The 22483-nt window shown below is 44.8% G+C and overlaps 1 protein-coding gene across 9 annotated transcripts; it reads left to right on the forward strand.

Moving 5' to 3' along the window:
- Nucleotides 1-7171: 7171 nt before the first annotated feature.
- Nucleotides 7172-14900, forward strand: LOC311121445 (uncharacterized protein). 9 transcript variants are annotated; one of them, XM_084195936.1, is made up of 7 exons: nt 7200-7243; nt 7695-7857; nt 8632-9151; nt 9276-9351; nt 9419-9511; nt 10122-10362; nt 14366-14900. In XM_084195936.1, exons 3-7 carry the CDS (start codon nt 8668-8670, stop codon nt 14576-14578), a joined length of 1107 nt encoding a protein of 368 aa, XP_084052062.1. In that variant the 5' UTR covers nt 7200-7243; nt 7695-7857; nt 8632-8667; the 3' UTR covers nt 14579-14900. The 9 variants fall into 9 exon arrangements, with proteins under 9 accessions (XP_084052060.1, XP_084052062.1, XP_084052061.1 ...); XM_084195935.1 differs by having other exon boundaries at nt 7214-7388; XM_084195931.1 differs by having other exon boundaries at nt 7214-7388; nt 7695-7752.
- Nucleotides 14901-22483: the final 7583 nt, after the last annotated feature.

The raw sequence follows: 22483 nt of genomic DNA on the forward strand, positions 1-22483 counted from the left end.
ATTGTTTTAAGAAGGTCATACCAAGGACCATTTTGCTATTTGATTTGGAATTTTAAGACACATTGAAAAAACATTATAGAAAAATTATTTGATACAAAAAGATGTTTGGCCTTACTGCTATTAGACCATACAAATAAATAATAACATATTATTTATAACGAATAACAGATTCTCTACATGGAACAACAACAAAAACATCAAAAATAAGTTTGTTCTGAAGTGTCTGTCCTAAATCTGAGAGATATAAGAAAGATCAGGAAATATATTTTGTACTTAACCCCTTATTTTTTTCACTAAACAGTCTCCACATACTGTGTACTTCCATTAATTTTTTCCGACTGGTACCGGGGGACCTTCAGATGATGTCACGGTTCACTACGACAGAACCCAGAAGCAGACCAGGACTGGTACCGGGGGACCTTCAGACGAGGCCTGTGGACGTCCTAGAGCAAAACAACTGACATGTACAGTACCAGTCAAAAGTTTGGACACACCTACTCATCCCAAACCATCTCAATTGGGTTGAGGTCGGGGGATTGTGGAGGCCAGGTCATCTGATGCAGCACTCCATCACTCTCCTTCTTGGTCAAATAGCCCTTACACAGCCTGGAGGGGTGTTGGGTCATTGTCCTGTTGAAAAACCAGATGGGATGGCATATCGCTGCAGAATGCTGTGGTAACCATGCTGGTTAAGTGTGCCTTGAAGCACAGCACCCACACACCATGACACCTCCTCCTCCATGCTTTACGGTGGGAACTACACATGCGGAGATCATCCGTTCACCCACACTTGAACTCTGTGAAGCATTTATTTGGGCTGCAATTTCTGAGGCTGGTAACTCTAATGAACTTATCCTCTGCAGCAGAGTTAACTCTGGGTCTTCCTTTCCTGTGGCGGTCCTCATGAGAGCCAGTTTCATCATAGCGCTTGATGGTTTTTCCGACTGCACTTGAAGAAACTTTCAAAGTTCTTGAAATGTTCCGTATTGACTGACCTTCATGTCTTAAAGTAATGATGGACTGTAATTTCTCTTTGCTTATTTGAGCTGTTCTTGCCATAATATGGACTTGGTATTTTACCAAATAGGGCTATCTTTCTGCAGGGAGGTTAACAGGTTGTGCCAGGTTATACCAAAGATTATTGGTTATACCAAAGATTATGTATATAGTGGCAAGATACATGTCTCTCCATTCTAACAATGGGAGTCGTTGTCCACAATGCAGCATGGCGGGCTGTCTAGCTCCTGCCTATCCTTTCTTTGGATTGGTGGATACATCTCATTATTGTAATCCTTTTTTTGAATATTCGATGATGGTTGTTGACGTATTCAATGGATAGAGATGCTATGCTACTAGCCTCATGTCATGAATATGCATAGCCATCTCGAGACAACTCTGATATAAAGTGTTTTTTCTCAAAGTTGACCAGGATGTAACATGTCCTAATTACACTCATAACTTAAGCATTACCAAACTTCTATTAGATCAAATAAACCTCACGTAGCAAGTAAGACATTCATTTTTTATTGACCAAATTCCACACTCTCTCATTGACCTCCATGAAAAACTCCTTACTTGGTGGGCGAAACAATGAAAAAACACCACCTGCTGGAGGGAGACAGAACAACAACAAAACACCACCTGCTGGAGGGAGACAGAACAACAACAAAACACCACCTGCTGGAGGGAGACAGAACAACAACAAAACACCACCTGCTGGAGGGAGACAGAACAACAACAAAACACCACCTGCTGGAGGTAGACAGAACAACAACAAAACACCACCTGCTGGAGGGAGACAGAACAACAACAAAACACCACCTCCTGGAGGGAGACAGAACAACAACAAAACACCACCTGCTGGAGGGGGACAGAACAACAACAAAACACCACCTGCTGGAGGGGGACAGATTTTCCGCCGAGTTGGATCTCGCTCTCTTCTTCTTTAGGATTTGGTGGGCGGAGTGCATCCAACTTTTAGGTGCGTACACCGCCACCTACTGTACTGGTGTGTGAGGCCATTCACGGCCTACCTACATTAAATTATTGATAAGGTAATACAAATTGGGGAAAAGGAAAATTGCCCTGCCAACTATTAGCCCTTTCTAAAAAAAAAATTAAAAACGCTCAACACCCCCTGCAGTAAATCTTCACAATCCCAAGTACTTTTCTGCCGCTGCCACCACAACCTCTATTTTCTGTGACTTCCGAGCCATTTCTGCAGTACAATTGGATTTGTCCAACTTATCACCTCTAAAATGTAAATAAAACACTATAAAGAATTTATATAATGTCTCATTACATACCTATTTGAAGGTTTGTGTTGAATTTGAATAGGGTTTTTAGGGCGGCGCTAAATTTATCTTCACAATTAAACTGTGGGTGTCACGGTTTTTGAGAGTCATGTGGCTCGCAGTGATTACTCTGAAAATTAACAGTTGATTTAATTAACTATTGATGAACTCACAAGTAATTAACTTTACACTCACCATTACACACACCATTGATCATTTCTTGTTTTTAATCTGCGAGAGAAGCGCTCCACCTAGTGGAAAGAGGCTGTACGGCACAGAATGAGTTGAATGATGCGTGCCGTACGTTACGTCGTGACATGTCACGCTTTAACGTACAGCGTCAGCGGGGTCAGTTTTTTCAACTTTTCTCCAATACTATTGCTCCATTACCATGTCAATCAACGCTGAATCGAAACTTAGTTCACACCCCGGATTGTGATGCCAACACAATCGCTACAGTCCCATTAGTTTTCATTGCAGCCTCGTTTGAATGCCGCGGTTGCCCACATATGTACGGAACGGAGTTAGCTTCCGTTAACACATTAGTAAGCCCGCTACAGTCGTGCAGTAAGCAGTTTCACCGACGGGCCCTGGTGGCAATAAATCAGTAATACCAAAAGCTTACCTTGACTTGGAAGTTGTGTTGGATAGTCATCGCCAGCTAGCTAAGATCGCATCCCTCTGTTTGAGCAGGGTGTTTCAGTAGGCTAAACTAGCTAGCTGCATTTGCTAGCTAAGTAAGTGAAACTGAAAGTGAAAAAAAGGACGAAATCTCTCTCTCTCTCTCTCTCTTGCTTCACCTTCATTTTGGAAGAAATTAATTTGTTCAAAACTGTTCAACTATTGTCTTTCTCTCTCTCTGAGTCAACTACTCACTACATTTTATGCACTGCAGTGCGAGCTAGCTGTAGCTTATGCTTTCAGTACTAGATTCATTCTCTGATCCTTTGATTGGGTGGACAACATGTCAGTTCATGCTGCAAGAGCTCTGATAGGCTGGAGGACGGCCTCCGGAAGTTGTCATAATTACTGTGTAAGTCTTTGTATTGGTCAATGTACCCAGGGGAGGACGGAAGCTAGCTGTCCTCCGGCTACACGATGGTGCTACCCTACAGAGTGCTGTTGAGGCTACTGTACACCTTCTTTGCAAAATAGTGTGTTTTAATCAATTATTTGGTGACGTGATTATATTTAGTATAGTTTTATCTAAAAAGGATAACTTTTTAAATGATTAAAACATGTTATTTTTATGAAATTCACTGAGGAGGATGGTCCTCCCCTTCCTCCTCTGAGGAGCCTCCACTGATCAAAACTCAGCAGGACAGACAATGGCTTCTCCATTTCCCTACGCCCTCCACCGGATCAATGCAAATAGTCTGGGTAGCCATGATTAACTTTTCAGGAGTCTTATGGCTTGGGTGTAGAAGCTGTTAAGAAGCCTTTTGGACCTAGACTTGGCGCTCCGGTACCGCTTGCCGTGTGGTAGCAGAGAGAACAGTCTATGACTTGGGTGGCTGGAGTCTTTGACAATTTTGAGGGCCTTCCTCTGACACCGCCTGGTATAGAGGTCCTGGATGGCAGGAAGCTTGGCCCCAGTGATGTACTGGGCCGTACGCACTACCCTCTGTAGTGCCTTGCGGTCGGAGGCCGAGCAGTTGCCATACCAGGCTGTGATGCAACCAGTCAGGATGCTCTCGATGGTGCAGCTGTAGAACTTTTTGAGGATAATATGCCATTTAGCAGACGCTTTTATCCAAAGCGACTTACAGTCATGCGTGCATACATTATTTATTTTTTGTGTATGGGATCTGAGGACCCATGCCAAATCTTTTCAGTCTCCTGAGGGGGAATAGGCTTTGTCGTGCCCTCTTCACAACTGTCTTGGTGTGTTTGGACCATGATAGTTTGTTGGTGATGTGGACACCAAGGAACTTGAAGCTCTCAACCTGTTCCACTACAGCCCCGTCGATGAGAATGGGGACGTGCTCAGTCCTCTTTTTTTTTCCTGTAGTCCACAATCATCTCCTTTGTCTTGGTCACGTTGAGGGAGAGGTTGTTATCCTGGCACCACACGGCCAGGTCTCTGACCTCCTCCCTATAGGCTGTCTCATCGTTGTCGGTGATCAGGCCTACCACTGTTGTGTCGTCGGCAAACTTAATGATGGTGTTGGAGTCGTGCTTGGCCACGCAGTCATGGGTGAACAGGGAGTACAGGAGGGGACTGAGCACGCACCCCTGAGGGGCCCCTGTGTTGAGGATCAGCGTGGCAGATGTGTTGTTATCTACCCTTACCACCTGGGGGCGGCCCGTCAGGAAGTCCAGGATCCAGTTGCAGAGGGAGGTGTTTAGTCCCAGGGTCCTTAGCTTAGTGATGAGCTTTGAGGGCACTATGTTGTTGAACGCTGAGCTGTAGTCAAATCAAATCAAATCAAATTTTATTTGTCACATACACGTGTTTAGCAGATGTTATAGCGGGTGTAGCGAAATGCTTGTGCTTCTAGCTCCGACAGTGCAGTAATATCTAACAAGTAATATCTAACAATTTCACAACATATACCTAATACACACAAAACTAGTAAGGAATGGATTTTAAGAAAATATACATACTGTATATGGACAAGAAATGACAGAGCGGCATGGACTAAGATACAGTAGAATATTATAGAATAGAATGCAGTATATACATATGAGATGAGTAGTCCAAGATATGTAAACATTATTAAAGTGACTAGTGTTCCATTTCTTAAAGTGGCCAGTGATTTCAATAGGCAGCAGCAGCCTCTAATGTGCTAGTGATGGCTATTTAACAGTCTGATGGCCTTGAGATAGAAGCTGTTTTTCAGTCTCTCGGTCCCAGCTTTGATGCACCTGTACTGACCTCGCCTTCTGGATGATAGCGGGGTGAACAGGCAGTGGCTCGGGTGGCTGATGTCCTTGATGATCTTTTTGGCCTTCCTGTGACATCAATGAATTGCATTCTCACCTAGGTGTTCCTCTGCCACCACAATGAATTCACCCTCACTCTTGTCAAATTCAATTTCCTTCTCTAGCTCTTCCAAAAGTTCTGTGCGATCCTCCATTCCACATTCCATGTCTCTCCTTTTCTCCTTCTCAGAAGTCTTCTTCACCAGATCTTCCAGAAGGCTTCTGCAATCCCATAATCCCCCACTCCCATATTTATTCATTATATGTTCTTTTTATTTTAACCCCTTTTTCGTGATATCCAATTGGTAGTTACAGTCTTGTCCCATCGCCTGCGCCCGGCCCGCCACAAGGAGTCGCTAGAGTGCGATGGGACAAGGACATTCCAGCCGGCCAAACCTCCCCTAACCCAGAAGACTCTGGGCCAATTGTGCGCCGCCTCATGGGTCTCCCGGTCGCGGCGGGCTGTAACACCGCCTGGGATCGAACCCGGGTCTGTGGTGACGCCTCCAGCGGTCAGGATGATATATCATAATATGTTCTAATTTCTTCCTTTTTTTCCCTTGTCTTTCGTGACCCCGTGACCCTGTGACCCCACCAGCAACCACCGCCCTGGTGATCATTCACACTTAACTACCTGGATATCATTCACCGTTTAGGTCCACTTTTATCCATTAATTAGCTAAATGTTCCTTCTCATTCCGAACAAGTCATATGACATTACTTGCATGAACTTCCATCTCTCTTCCTCTACCTCTCTGACTATACCTGACATCTAGTCACAGACATTTTTGCAGGAACACCACAATGCTGGCACAGTACAGTCACAAATAGAACAATGAGACAGATATTTCACCGGATGTATAAATGTGAAGCATCCGCTGGGCGTTTCCGAGAGGAAGCCCACTCTGGCCGGCATTGGGAGAAGATGGAAGGGGATGGATTTTGAATGACATTCCGCACATTTTCTCATCGATTAAACATTTGACCTCAATACAGTTTTCCCAAAACTAGAATATGTTATGAACAGAGTGGACTAAGTTTTGTAGACTTTACTCTTCGCAAAAGTTTTTAAAAATCACATTGTTTAGAAGGAGTGCAAAGAAGTTATTGCACACGCGCACTTCACATAGTAGGCGTTCCTTAACGGAAATATGCAGATCTATGCTAGAACGCGCCAATAGGATCTCGTGCTTGGCTCCGCCCACCTCCTTGCTTGTTCTGTCCACTATGACTCATTTGTTTCCATTGGAAACGAGAGGCTGTGGTCTATCTTGGTTTAGTTATAACAATCTTTGGTAGTTTATTTGGTGCTGGTGATGGGCACTCCCGAGTGGCGCAGTGGTCTAAGGCACTGCATCGCAGTGCTAACTGTGCCACTAGAGATCCTGGTTCGAATACAGGCTAGGGGAGGGAATGGCCAGCAGGGATGTGGCGCAGTGGTTGGTAGAGCATGGCGTTTGCAACGCCAGGGTTGTGGGTTCGATTCCCACGGGGGGCCAGTATGAAAATATTAAAAAATTATGTCACTGTAAATCGCTCTGGATAAGGGCGTCTGCTAAATGACAAAAAAAAAAAATTTGACTCCCAAACGGTTCTTCGTTCAAAATGATTAAAAATCGACATAGAACCATGAAAACATCTCCGATGTAAAGGCCAAAAGGTAAACGACCATTATGTCAGATCGTGAAGTGCGCGCCAAATTATTACATGGCCTGCAAAAAAAATTACGTTTTTATTATGCACTGAAAAAGATCAGAGTGGACCAGATTGACACGCTCTCGCCACTGTTTATTGTTTCTGCAGTGAGGATTCACCCACTTTAGATAACTATGTTGTAATTTATCTGCAGGAAGAAAAAAAAAAATGTAGCTCAAAAAGCAGTAGTTTGCAAATCAAGGAGTCGAATGAACGGCTCTTTCACCAATGCTATTCGGTTCTTGATGTTCACCAAAAAGTTCCGTTCAAAAAAAGAACCGTTCGTTGGCGAACAACCCACACGCGCTGAAGTTTGAAGGGAGCTTTGGGTGAGTTGTTGTGGCCAAGGCCAAACCGACATCTGCCGTCCGTTACTTTCATACATCTAGCTACAGTAGTTAGCAAGCTAAAAAGGCAGGAGACAACGACCATGATTCTTTCAAAACGGATACACTATGAACATTTCGAGACTCAGTAAGTAACGTTAGCCGGCTACGGTACTGTTTTGAAGCCGCTAGCTAACATAAACACAACGGGAAAAGTTAGCTAACAAACGACGTAGCTAGCTACTGTATAGCTTTGAGGTTTATAGTTGCATTGTACCCGGCCCAGGCAGAGAATTAGGTGTGGCTCGGGCATTTGTTGTAGCTAGCTGGTCAGATTTGAGTACAGTCATTTGCCTTAGCTAACTAGCAGCATGTTAGCTACAACAGACAGAAGTAACGTTAGTGGGGCTAGCTAGCTAGCTAGGCAGCTAACTGCTGGTCCTTTTATTCACAGGTCTCAGTATTCGACAGACCAAGGAAGTCAAGGAGATGAGACAGGTGGTTACATCAGGGTAGGCAGCTAAAGGCACATCATTAAAGTGACACTCCAGTCTCCTTTTCACCTCATTTAACACCCGATTTACTTAACAAAAGGCACATCTGAATAGGTGGTCCAGGTAAGTCATGACAGCTCAAGTATCAAATTGAATTTGTCAAATGCGACGAATACAACAGGTGTAGACATTACAGTAAAATGCTTACTTACAAGCCCTTAACCAACAATGCAGTTAAGAAAATAAAAAAAGTGTTAAGTAAAAAATAAAGCAAATAATTAAAGAGCAGCTGTAAAATAAAATAACAGTAGGGAGGTTATATACAGTGGGTACCGGTACAGAGTCAATGTGCAGGGGCACCGGTTAGTCGAGGTAATTGAGGTAATATGTACATGTGGGTACAGTACCTCTTCATTGATCCTCAACACCTTGAAAGCCTTACTGCTTGAAGTTTGCACATGTCTAAAAAACACTATTTTACTCAACAAATTTGTTTTACCCTTTAGTGTGTGTACTTTACAGTATTTATACCTGGGATGTCACTTTTCAACAGGAAAAGTTCAAAAATAGGTAATATTTCATAGAAATCTGGAAACACTGGACAGTTACCTTAAGAACACCACCCTTCCAATCTGCTAGTTACCCACTGATATATATAAAGGGGTACACCTGCAAGACAGTGGTAAATAAGGGTCTGTTTGAAAGGGGCTCATAGAAACATTGCCTTATATTTTATACAGGTAATATACCACATATTCTGTCTGAAATGGGTACTAGCTATCTAGCTACTTCTCCTTCAGACCTTGTTGTTCTGGTCCAGAGCAAGGGGGTGTGATCTCCCTGTGTTGCAGGTGAATCTGCAGGGTTTGTGTGTGTAATGCTCTCCCTGTGTTGCAGGTGAATCTGCAGTATTGTGTGAGGTGGGGAAGCTCCATGGGTCCATCCAGACTGAGTCGCTCAGCCTCCAACAAGGCCTCTGAAGCCTGGGCCCCCAGTGATCCTGCTGCCCAGCCGGGGATGAGGAGTAGTGGGCGGCAAGGGAAGGGTGAGGGGGCAGGGCCGGGATGGGACTCTTCTGACTCCAGCATCGTGATCTCAGACGAGGCCACGGATCATGACCTGATTGACCATTACCATGGAAACCGCAGTGTCTCAGGATGTGGGTCATCACCGCTAGAGCTGTCAGTCAGCCAGGGGAAGGCTGTGATTGGTGGAAAGGTGACAGGGCAGACGGAAAGGGGCGTAGAGTCAGACGCTGAATCCTGCTGCTCAGTGGACAGCATTGCCTCTGGCCCCTCCTTCATGGTTCAGGCCACTCCACTAACTCCTCCCCCTGGTCTGTGTTTGACCTGTCAGAGACTTCACAGAGAAGCCAAGAGGAGAGGACACACTCCGCTGGACACACTAACAGACGACGGTGAACACACACACACACACACACCCTGTCAGAGAAGTGTTGCCTAGCAAAACAAACCTACTGACTCACTGAGCAGGTGCAGATCTCTGATTCTAACAGCCCTTCTCTCTGATTGGTCTATCAGATCCCACTTCCTTGTCATGTGACCAATGGGTTCTCATGAAGAAGTGGACACCTAGAAGACCACAGAACGTTAAAGGGTAAGAGAGAGAGATATAATAGTGTGTGTGTGTGTATGTGTGTAACCCACAGTACTGTTGTTGTCAGGAGGCTGTGGATCCATCTGGGCCGGATCAGACACAGAGAGCAGACTGGAGGAGAACAGCCAGCCTGCTCCAGACCACACATCTTCCTACAGAGGTAACATACTCACACACTGGGGTAACACACACACACACACTCACTCACACACTGAGGTAACACACACACTCACTCACACACTGGGGTAACACACACACACTCACTCACACACTGAGGTAACACACACACACACACTCACACACTGAGGTAACACACACACACACACTCACACACTGAGGTAACACACACACACACACTCACACACTGAGGTAACACACACACACTCACTCACACACTGAGGTAACACACACACACACACTCACACACTGAGGTAACACACTCACTCACACACTGAGGTAACACACACACACACACTCACACACTGAGGTAACACACACACACACACTCACACACTGAGGTAACACACACACTCACACACTGAGGTAACACACACACACACACTCACACACTGAGGTAACACACTCACTCACACACTGAGGTAACACACACACACACACTCACACACTGAGGTAACACACACACACACACTCACACACTGAGGTAACACACACACTCACACACTGAGGTAACACACACACACACACTCACACACTGAGGTAACACACACACACTCACTCACACACTGAAGTAACAAACACATTGTGTGTAGGAACCTGAGGAGATATGAGAGGCAGGCTGTGAGCAGAGGGAGGAAGAGAAAGAAGAGGTCCAGAGGTCGTCGTCAGAGGGCGGGAACATGCGTCCAAAGCAACAGTCTCAATCGCAGTGGTCTCAATCGCAGTGGTCTCCATAGCAGTGGTCTCCATAGCAGTGGTCTCCATAGCAGCGGTCTCCATAGCAGCGGTCTCCATAGCAGCGGTCTCCATAGCAGCGGTCCTGATGGAGAGGTGGTAGGTAGCCCAGATTTGCGTTATTCCACAAAGTTCTGTCTTGCGCTGCTGTGAAAAAATCAAATGTATAGGCCTTTTTAACGCTGGCTTTTTCTAAATTAAATTATAATATCCATGTGACATTGTTGCATACAGGGATATACAATGACATTTCAAATTATTAAGTTAATAAAACCACAAACTTTTCAATGTAGTTATGAGGTGCACCCCATAAAAAGACCGGTAGCCTTCACCAAGTAGCTTGTTGTTTACAGTGAGGGAAAAAAGTATTTGAGCCCCTGCTGATTTTGTACAGAAAAACGCATGTAAAAAATGTTATAAATTGATTTGCATTTTAATGAGGGAAGTAAGTATTTGACGCCTCTGCAAAACATGACTTAGTACTTGGTGGCAAAACCCTTGTTGGCAATCACAGAGGTCAGACGTTTCTTGTAGTTGACCACCAGGTTTGCACACATCTCAGGAGGGATTTTGTCCCACTCCTCTTTGCAGATCTTCTCATTAAGGTTTTGAGGCTGACGTTTGGCAACTCAAACCTTCAGCGCCACAGATTTTCTATGGGATTAAGGTCTGGAGACTGGCTAGGCCACTCCAGGACCTTAATGTGCTTCTTCTTGAGCCACTCCTTTGTTGCCTTGGTCATGTGTTTTGGGTCATTGTCATAGTGGAATACCCATCCACGACCCATTTTCAATGCCCTGGCTGAGGGAAGGAGGTTCTCACCCAAGATTTGACGGTACATGGCCCCGTCCATCGTCCCTTTGATGCAGTGAAGTTGTCCTGTCCCCTCAGCAGAAAAACACACCCAAAGCATAATGTTTCCACCTCCATGTTTGACGGTGGGGATGGTGTTCTTGGGGTCATAGGCAGCATTCCTCCTCCTCCAAACACGGCGAGTTGAGTTGATGCCAAAGAGCTCGATTTTGGTCTCATCTGACCACAACACATTTTCACCCAGTTCTCCTCTGAATCAGTCAGATGTTCATTGGCAAACTTCAGACGGGCTTGCATACAGTGGGGGAAAAAAGTATTTAGTCAGCCACCAATTGTGCAAGTTCTCCCACTTAAAAAGATGAGAGAGGCCTGTAATTTTCATCATAGGTACACGTCAACTATGACAGACAAAATGAGAAAAATAATCCAGAAAATCACATTGTAGGATTTTTAATGAATTTATTTGCAAATTATGGTGGAAAATAAGTATTTGGTCAATAACAAAAGTTTCTCAATACTTTGTTATATACCCTTTGTTGGCAATGACACAGGTCAAACGTTTTCTGTAAGTCTTCACAAGGTTTTCACACACTGTTGCTGGTATTTTGGCCCATTCCTCCATGCAGATCTCCTCTAGAGCAGTGATGTTTTGGGGCTGTCGCTGGGCAACACGGACTTTCAACTCCCTCCAAAGATTTTCTATTGGGTTGAGATCTGGAGACTGGCTAGGCCACTCCAGGACCTTGAAATGCTTCTTACGAAGCCACTCCTTCGTTGCCTGGGCGGTGTGTTTGGGATCATTGTCATGCTGAAAGACCCAGCCACGTTTCATCTTCAATGCCCTTGCTGATGGAAGGAGGTTTTCACTCAAAATCTCACGATACATGGCCCCATTCATTCTTTCCTTTACACGGATCAGTCGTCCTGGTCCCTTTGCAGAAAAACAGCCCCAAAGCATGATGTTTCCACCCCCAGGCTTCACAGTAGGTATGGTGTTCTTTGGATGCAACTCAGCATTCTTTGTCCTCCAAACACGACGAGTTGAGTTTTTACCAAAAAGTTCTATTTTGGTTTCATCTGACCATATGACATTCTCCCAATCCTCTTCTGGATCATCCAAATGCACTCTAGCAAACTTCAGACGGGCCTGGACATGTACTGGCTTAAGCAGGGGGACACGTCTGGCACTGCAGGATTTGAGTCCCTGGCGGCGTAGTGTGTTACTGATGGTAGGCTTTGTTACTTTGGTCCCAGCTCTCTGCAGGTCATTCACTAGGTCCCCCTGTGTGGTTCTGGGATTTTTGCTCACCGTTCTCATGATCATTGCAACTCCACGAGGTGAGATCTTGCATGGAGCCCCAGGCCAAGGGAGATTGACAGTTCTTTTGTGTTTCTTCCATTTGCGAATAATCGCACCAACTGTTGTCACCTTCTCACCAAGCTGCTTGGCGATGGTCTTGTAGCCCATTCCAGCCTTGTGTAGGTCTACAATCTTGTCCCTGACATCCTTGGAGAGCTCTTTGGTCTTGGCCATGGTGGAGAGTTTGGAATCTGATTGATTGATTGCTTCTTTGGACAGGTGTCTTTTATACAGATAACAGGCTGAGATTAGGAGCACTACCTTTAAGAGTGTGCTCCTAATCTCAGCTCTTTACCTGTATAAAAGACACCTGGGAGCCAGAAGTCTTTCTGATTGAGAGGGGGTCAAATACTTATTTCCCTCATTAAAATGCAAATCAATTTATAACATTTTTGACATACGTTTTTCTGAATTTTTTTGTTGTTATTCTGTCTCTCACTGTTCAAATAAACCTACTATTAAAATTATAGACTGATCATTTCTTTGTCAGTGGGCAAACTTACAAAATCAGCAGGGGATCAAATACTTTTTTCCCCTCACTGTATGTTGGCCAATCAAAGCAGCAAAGAGGCTCTAGTGGAGTGACCGTTCACTAAGGCAACGCAAGATGGAATTAAATGAAGTTATCGAAATGAGAAGTAGGCTACAACGAGCGCCAACAGGTAGGCTGCTGTGTTACCTGAATGGTTTTGTGGAGAAAGCACAATGTGGCCTCAATTAGCCTAGCTAGCTATATAGCTGACTAGCCTAGCTAGCTTCTCTAGGCTATATAGCTGACTAGCCTAGCTAGCTTCTCTAGTCTCTAGGCTATATAGCTGACTAGCTAGCTTCTCTAGGCTATATAGCTGACTAGCCTAGATAGCTTCTCTACTCTAGGCTATATAGCTGACTAGCCTAGCTAGCTTCTCTAGGCTATATAGCTGACTAGCCTAGCTAGCTTCTCTAGTCTCTAGGCTATATAGCTGACTAGCCTAGCTAGCTTCTCTAGGCTATATAGCTGACTAGCCTAGCTAGCTTCTCTAGGCTATATGGCTGACTAGCCTAGATAGCTTCTCTAGTCTCTAGGCTATATAGCTGACTAGCCTAGCTAGCTTCTCTAGGCTATATAGCTGACTAGCCTAGCTAGCTTCTCTAGGCTATATGGCTGACTAGCCTAGATAGCTTCTCTAGTCTCTAGGCTATATAGCTGACTAGCCTAGCTAGCTTCTCTAGGCTATATGGCTGACTAGCCTAGCTAGCTTCTCTAGTCTCTAGGCTATATAGCTGACTAGCCTAGCTTCTCTACTCTAGGCTATATAGCTGACTAGCCTAGATAGCTTCTCTAGTCTCTAGGCTATATGGCTGACTAGTCTAGCTTCTCTACTCTAGGCTATATAGCTGACTAGTCTAGCTAGCTTCTCTAGGCTATATGGCTGACTAGTCTAGCTAGCTTCTCTAGTCTCTAGGCTATATGGCTGACTAGTCTAGCTAGCTTCTCTAGGCTATATGGCTGACTAGTCTAGCTAGCTTCTCTAGTCTCTAGGCTATATAGCTGACTAGCCTAGCTAGCTTCTCTAGGCTATATAGCTGACTAGCTAGCTTCTCTAGTCTCTAAGATATATAGCTGACTAGCTAGCTTCTCTAGTCTCTAGGCTATATAGCTGACTAGCTAGCTTCTCTACTCTAGGCTACTCCAGCCCATTGTGGCTGCTACAAGGTAGTCTTGGCTGTAGCCGAGTAGCTTCTCTCTGCCTCCATCTACTCGCTCCCATCTCACCGTCACCTCCGCAGCAGTAGAGCACCAGCCTTTCCTCGCGCAGCAGTGCTCAGGTTAAAAATGTATTCTGGATATCTGACTCAAATTCATGATACTATTCGGATAGTGAAATGATTTCAAACCCCCATCCCTAGTGGTTAGAGTTAAATCTCTGTTGTGTATGTTGTGACCAGCAGGAGAACGGTGATGACAGCGGGCTGGCGCGTACACGCAGGGTCCTCACCTTCCAGGTGTCCCCCTCCTCTGTTACCATGGAAACCCTGGCCCAGGAGGAGGCCACGCCCCCACAGGAGGAGGAGCCCAGGAAGAGGAGCGGCGGCTTCAGAACCCTGCTGGCTCAGCTCCACGGCAACCGCAGCCGCGTCGTCAGGGAAACACACACATGACTGATGACATCACTGTCAGATTCCAAATATGTTCTTTATTGTCATCTTTGTCAATTCTCTACCTGCCTCTACTCGTTTTGTTCTCGTTCAACCCAACTAAACAACTTAAAGCATTGGCTGGAGGGAGTTATCGTCATATCTCTTACATTAGAGGGGAAGTGAATGGAGTTACTATCATTATTATACTCTTACACTCGTTGAATCTAGTTTTGAATGTAAATAATAATCAGCCTCATTGTCATGTTTCTGTTGAAGTTAGTTTCTTATCTGTATCAGATCTTCCCTGTTTGTTTCACACTGAAGAATAAATTGTATTTAATTTAATCTCTTCTGTCCAAAGATTACATCTCTACCACCAGACACAGCTGGCCCCATATTCATAAACCTACTGATCTAGGACCAGATCATAATGAATGGACAGGGCCCTCTCTACCGAGCTGGCCCCGTATTCATAAACCTGCTGATCTAGGACCAGATCATAATGAATGGACAGGGCCCTCTCTACCGAGCTGGCCCCATATTCATAAACCTGCTGATCTAGGACCAGATCATAATGAATGGACAGGGCCCTCTCTACCGAGCTGGCCCCATATTCATAAACCTGCTGATCTAGGACCAGATCATAATGAATGGACAGGGCCCTCTACCGAGCTGGCCCCATATTCATAAACCTGCTGATCTAGGACCAGATCATAATGAATGGACAGGGGGTCCTGATCCTAGATCAGCACTTCAATTCTGAGATGCTCATCGACATTCAGATGAAGTCGCCAGTGGCACACCGGGCTAGTGCCAACTGAAAGCTACTGGCCCGATTGGAAAATAATACAGGCCCCGGTCAAGATCTGACTTAGGTTTTATATAGGCCTATCCAATGGCATTGTGCCTTGACATTCAAATGATTTGTGCATTCTGAAATAATGTGAACATTGCCTGAATAAATAGATTGGATGCTCCCGATACAAACGCACTAATGACGTCTGTCCATGTGGTAGCTAGTCAGTCTCTCTATTTGAGATGTTGAAGAGTTGTCGAGGGGTTATTGTATCATGTTTTAAAATGAGAAAGCGACCAAAAACTGGGTTCACTTTGTAATGGAACGCTTTGTATGGATTAACCAGGTTGAAGACGACAACATTTCGATGTTGTCTCGCTCGTAGCTGCACATGCAACAGACCCTTCAATTGAAAACGTCGGGAAGCAAACCAAAGCGGCTACATCTCATGGAAACTGATCAGCAATTAAATCACAGAATAATTATATTGGAGCAGTAGAACTTCTAAATCGGCTACCATAATGTCAAGGGCTTTTCAAGCACCAAAGAGCCTAGAGGAAATGTCAGATTTTCAAGGTTGGCTATTCAACGATGACTGAATTGCACATCACAAATATTCAACCAAGACTTTGAACTTTTTTATTTGGTTTGCAAACCCATTCTTGGCTTTGCATTTACTGGTAGACATAACTTGGAACATCTTTCCTACCGCTGTCGGTCTTTGGTGAGCTGCTCCACATAACAACCAAATAATATACCTACCTAGGGCGGCAGGTAGCTTAGTGGTTAAGAGCGTTGTGCCAGTACCCGAAAGGTCGCTGGTTCTAATCCCAGAGGCGACTAGGTGAAAAATCTGCCGTTGTGCCCTTGAGCAAGGCACTTAACCCTAATTGCTCCTGTAAGTCGCTCTGGATAAGAGCTTCTGCTAAATAACTAAAATGTAAAACATTCTATTAGTCACGTCCCAAATACAACAGGTGTAGACTTACATTTTTAGTCATTTAGCAGACGCTCTTATCCAGAGCGACTTACAGTTAGTGAGTGCATACATAATTTTTATTTTATATATATATTTTTTCATACTGGCCCCCCGTGGGAAACGAACCCACAACCCTGGCGTTGCAAACGCCATGCTCTACCAACTGAGCTACATCCCTGCCGGCCATTCCCTCCCATACCCTGGATGACGCTGGGCCAATTGTGCGCCGCCCCATGGGTCTCCCAGTCGCGGCCAGCTATGACAGAGCCTGGATTCGAACCAGGATCTCTAGTGGCACAGCGATGCAGTGCCTTAGACCACTGCGCCACTCGGGAGACCTAATCGTTAAATGCTCATTTACTAGCCCTTTCCCAACAATGCAGAGTTCAAAAGTAAGAAAATAAATGCTAAAAATAAAAGGAAATATTAACACAACGATGCTACACTGAACACAAATATAAACGCAACGTGCAACAATTTCAAAGATTTTACTGAGTTGCAGTTCATATAAGGAATTCAGTCAATTGAAATAAATTCATTAGGCCCTAATCTATGGATTTCACATGACTGGGAATACAGATATGCATCTGTTGGTCACAGATACCTTTTTTAAAAAAGGTAGGGGCGTGGATCAGAAAACCAGTCAGTATCTGGTGTGACCAACATTTGCCTCAAGCAATGCGACATCTCCTTTGCATAGAGTTGATCAGGCTGTTGATTGTGGCGTGTGGAATGTTGTCCTACTCCTCTTCAATGGCTGTGCGAAGTTGCTGGATATTGGGGGGAACTGGAACACGCTGTCGTACACGTAAATCCAGAGCATCCCAAACATGCTGGGTGGTCCTCTGTAGCTCAATTGGTAGAGCATGGCGCTTGTAACGCCAGGGTAGTGGGTTCGATCCCCGGGACCACCCATACGTAAAAATGTATGCACACATGACTGTAATGGGTGACATGTCTGGTGAGTATGCAGGCCATGGAAGAACTGGGACATTTTCAGCTTCCAGGAATTGTGTACATATCCTTGCGACATGTTCTGTGCATTATCATGCTGAAACATGAGGTGATGGCGGCGGATGAATGGCACGACAATGGGCCTCAGGATCTCGTCACGGTATCTTACATTTACATTTTACATTTTAGTCATTTAGCAGACGCTCTTATCCAGAGCGACTTACAGTTAGTGAGTGCATACATCATTTTTTTTTTATACTGGCCCCCCATGGGAATCGAACCCACAACCCTGGCGTTGCAAACGCCATGCTCTACCAACTGAGCTACATCCCTGCCAACCATTCCCTCCCTTACCCTGGACGACGCTGGGCCAATTGTGCGCCGCCCCATGCGTCTCCCGGTCGCGGTTGGCTACGACAGAGCCTGGATTCGAACCAGGATCTCTAGTGGCACAGCTAGCACTGCGACGCAGTGCCTTAGACCACTGCGCCACTCGGGAGTATCTCTGTGCATTCAAATTTAAATCGATAAAATGCAATTGTGTTCGTTGTCCGTAGCTTATGCATGCCCATACCATATCCCCACCGCCACCATGGGGCACTCTGTTCACAACATTGACATCAGCCCCGTTGCCCCTCTTCTCAACAGTAGGGCTCCCATTCTTCTCCCGATAGTTGAAGATGCCATGCCCAGTTGAAAATTACCCTGATAATTGCCTCGAAAGTGAACCTAAATTATACTGGAACTAATTCCACATATATAATAACAGATTAAATAAATGAAGTAGGCTAAAATATGGGGGAGCATTGATGAACGAGGTGAAGCGAACAATGCATAATTATAATAATCACCCATTGTGAATGAAGAACAGGGCGGACCATTCTATTGTATTGATTTATTCTAATTATAACCACAAACTGTTATGTCCTCTATCAGTCTACTCTGGCCTACTGGGAACTTAAAGTACACCGTGAGAGCGTGCGTATCTTACAGTGGCAAGAAGACGGTGGCGACCCGTCATTCAGAGCCCCACCTTTTAGCAAAAAATAAAAAATATGGGTAGGGGGTGCCTGTTTTGCAAACAATGTAAAAAAAAATATTTACAAAATCATTGAGTTAATAAAGCTGCATACAAACTTGGTCTCTTTTTTGCTTTCTTGAGTAAGGCAGCTCCAAAATGCAGGTGTTTCAGCCTAGCTCAGTGCTTTCTGTGGTGGTGGGGCAGCCAGCGGAAAATACGGAGCGTAAGGTTGGTAATGTTCTCTAGTTGCGCCGTGATTGGGTAATGTTCTCTAGTTGCACCGTGATTGGCTCAGTGTTCTGTCACTCATGGGGACACTACATCACCGCCAAATCTAAGGGTAGAGCTCGAAAATTCAAGCCCCTTGGGTGCTGCCATAGAGTTACATTAGAAGTGCCCATCCAAGAAGGCTCAAGGTCATTGGCCACAGATAAAATGACGTAAAATCACATATCTACAGTAGCTTTGATTGGACTGATCATGTCAACGTCATACTTTCAAAATCTTAGCTAGCAGTCATCATGAATCAAGTCGACTATCTACTGGCAAATCCTTTTTAATCCTTGTCATATGAAGAGAAATTATAGATAAAACGTATTGGTGCTCATCGGCCATTGGACATAAACATTACACAACAAGTTGGAAATCGCAAATTCATCAATGAATGGTTTGGAAGGAATCAGTGGCTAACTGCAAGCATTGCAAAGCAGTCACTAGCCTGCTGTTCAGTGGAGTGGATGTGTGGTCCCAAGTCTGGGTTTAAGGGTTTCTTTTCCAAGCTTAACAGGATAAACATTCAACATTGGCCATCCTGTCAATCCAGCATGACTTCTGCCGCACTCAAAACAACTGGAAACTCGGAACTGGGAAATCTGACTTCAGTGAGTTCAAGAAAACCAGCTCAGATTGGGAAAATACATTTTGAACAGTCACCCAACTCGGAATTGCAAGTCGGAAACTCTGGCCTCTTTCTAGAGCGCCGACCTGAAGATCACTGACGTCATCATGATTCAACCTTGTTTTTTTCCCCGAGTTCCCAGTTGTTTTGAAAGCACCATAAATCCAGAGAATGCCAGACTGATGACAAAGTTTGATGACAAAATTTGCCCACGAAGGACCGCTGCGCCACCTTCCTGTTCAAGTGAGCACATCAGAACAAAAATGTATTGTATGCTGCTGCATAAATGATGTAATATGCCAGGGAGATATGTATACTGTAGCTAAGAAAGTAATACTAAGTTAGTAGCCCATGTGCCTCCCCTAATAATTTGGTCAATTTTCCCCTCGTAATTTAGCCTACTGTTCTGACTTGGTGGTGCACATGTACAGTGGGGAAAATAAGTATTTAGTCAGCCACCAATTGTGCAAGTTCTCCCACTTAAAAAGATGAGAGAGGCCTGTAATTTTCATCATAGGTACACGTCAACTATGAAAGACAAAATGAGGGGGAAAAATCCAGAAAATCACATTGTAGGATTTTTAATGAATTTATTTGCAAATTATGGTGGAAAATAAGTATTTGGTCAATAACAAAAGTTTCTCAATACTTTGTTATATACCCTTTGTTGGCAATGACACAGGTCAAACGTTTTCTGTAAGTCTTCACAAGGTTTTCACACACTGTTTCTGGTATTTTGGCCCATTCCTCCATGCAGATCTCCTCTAGAGCAGTGATGTTTTGGGGCTGTCGCTGGGCAACACAGACTTTCAACTCCCTCCAAAGATTTTCTATGGGGTTGAGATCTGGAGACTGGCTAGGCCATTCCAGGACCTTGAAATGCTTCTTACAAAGCCACTCCTTCGTTGCCCGGGCGGTGTGTTTGGGATCATTGTCATGCTGAAAGACCCAGCCACGTTTCATCTTCAATGCCCTTGCTGATGGAAGGAGGTTTTCACTCAAAATCTCACGATACATGGCCCCATTCATTCTTTCCTTTACACGGATCAGTCGTCCTGGTCCCTTTGCAGAAAAACAGCCCCAAAGCATGATGTTTCCACCCCCATGCTTCACAGTAGGTATGGTGTTCTTTGGATGCAACTCAGCATTCTTTGTCCTCCAAACACGACGAGTTGAGTTTTACCAAAAAGTTCTATTTTGGTTTCATCTGACCATATGACATTCTCCCAATCCTCTTCTGGATCATGCAAATGCACTCTAGCAAACTTCAGACGGGCCTGGACATGTACTGGCTTAAGCAGGGGGACACGTCTGGCACTGCAGGATTTGAGTCCCTGGCGGCGTAGTGTGTTACTGATGGTAGGCTTTGTTACTTTGGTCCCAGCTCTCTGCAGGTCATTCACTAGGTCCCCCCGTGTGGTTCTGGGATTTTTGCTCACCGTTCTTGTGATCATTTTGACCCCACGGGGTGAGATCTTGCGTGGAGCCCCAGATCGAGGGAGATTATCAGTGGTCTTGTATGTCTTCCATTTCCTAATAATTGCTCCCACAGTTGATTTCTTCAAACCAAGCTGCTTACCTATTGCAGATTCAGTCTTCCCAGCCTGGTGCAGGTCTACAATTTTGTTTCTGGTGTCCTTTGACAGCTCTTTGGTCTTGGCCATAGTGGAGTTTGGAGTATGACTGTTTGCGGTTGTGGACAGGTGTCTTTTATACTGATAACAAGTTCAAACAGGTGCCATTAATACAGGTAACGAGTGGAGGGCAGAGGAGACTCTTAAAGAAGAAGTTACAGGTCTGTGAGAGCCAGAAATCTTGCTTGTTTGTAGGTGACCAAATACTTATTTTCCACCATAATTTGCAAATAAATTCATTAAAAATCCTACAATGTGATTTTCTGGAGGAAAAAAATGCTCATTTTGTCTGTCATAGTTGACGTGTACCTATGATGAAAATTACAGGCCTCTCATCTTTTTAAGTGGGAGAACTTGGACCATTGGTGGCTGACTAAATACTCCCCCACTGTAGTCTATAGCCTGTTTTAGAGAAATGTAATCATCTAATATTGAAAGAGCTTTCATTGTCTGCTTATATGCCCCCTTTATTTATCCTACGGTTCTGACTTGATGTACAGGGAGAACACTGTAAGAACGGCCCATGTTCTGAATTCTGTCGCTGTACCTTTCAAAAGGGCTGAACAAATAGTTATATTGACTACGTCCGTCCTAGCTCGCTCATTAATGTCTTAATCTAAATTACGGATTGCCTCTTATCCGCTCGTCGTCTCCTTATGCCATAGTTTGTACATCTCAATTGTCAGTAGAAACCACATTTGATTAAGCAAGTCAGCCATATCAGCTATGTTTTTTAAAGGCAGTAAATGAGGCTGAATGAACTGTTTCGCTGCCAGACAAGGCTCCACTGATAGCCAGGTGTAGCGGTGGTAAGGTGTTGGGACTCTGCTGTTGGGACTCTGCTGTTGGGACTCTGCTGTTGGGACAGCTTTATGGAGGCCCTAACAGTTTGTGGTCACCGTTTGTCACCGTTATAGTGCAATTAATGTATTGTTTAGAGTTGTGTTGTGGCTTTGCTGGCATGCATATAAATGTAAACTCAGCAAAAAAAAGAAACGTCCTCTCACTGTCAACTGCGTTTATTTTCAGCAAACTTAACATGTGTAAATATTTGTATGAACATAAGATACATAAACTGAACAAGTTCCACAGACGTGAAATTTTATAATGTGTCCCTGAACAAAGGGGGGGTCAAAATCAAAAGTAACAGTCAGTATCTGGTGTGGCCACCAGCTGCATTAAGTACTGCAGTGCATCTCCTCCTCATGGACTGCACCAGATTTGCCAGTTCTTGCTGTGAGATGTTACCCCACTCTTCCACCAAGGCACCTGCAAGTTCCCTGACATTTCTGGGGGGAATGGCCCTAGCCCTCACCCTCTGTTCCAACAGGTCCCAGACGAGCTCAATGGGATTGATATCCGGGCTCTTCGCTGAACATGGCAGATCACTGACATTCCTGTCTTGCAGGAAATTACGCACAGAACGAGCAGTATGGCTGGTGGCATTGTCATGCTGGAGGGTCATGTCAGGATGAGCCTGCAGGAAGGGTACCGCATGAGGGAGGATGTCTTCCCTGTAACGCACAGCGTTGAGATTGCCTGCAATGACAACAAGCTCAGTCCGATGATGCTGTGACACACCGCCCCAGACCATGACGGACCCTCCACCTCCAAATCGATCCCGCTCCAGAGTACAGGCCTCTG

The sequence above is a fragment of the Coregonus lavaretus genome, assembly GCF_964263955.1.
Source record: "Coregonus lavaretus genome assembly, contig: HAP1_SCAFFOLD_694, whole genome shotgun sequence".
Taxonomy (NCBI): Eukaryota; Metazoa; Chordata; class Actinopteri; order Salmoniformes; family Salmonidae; genus Coregonus; species Coregonus lavaretus.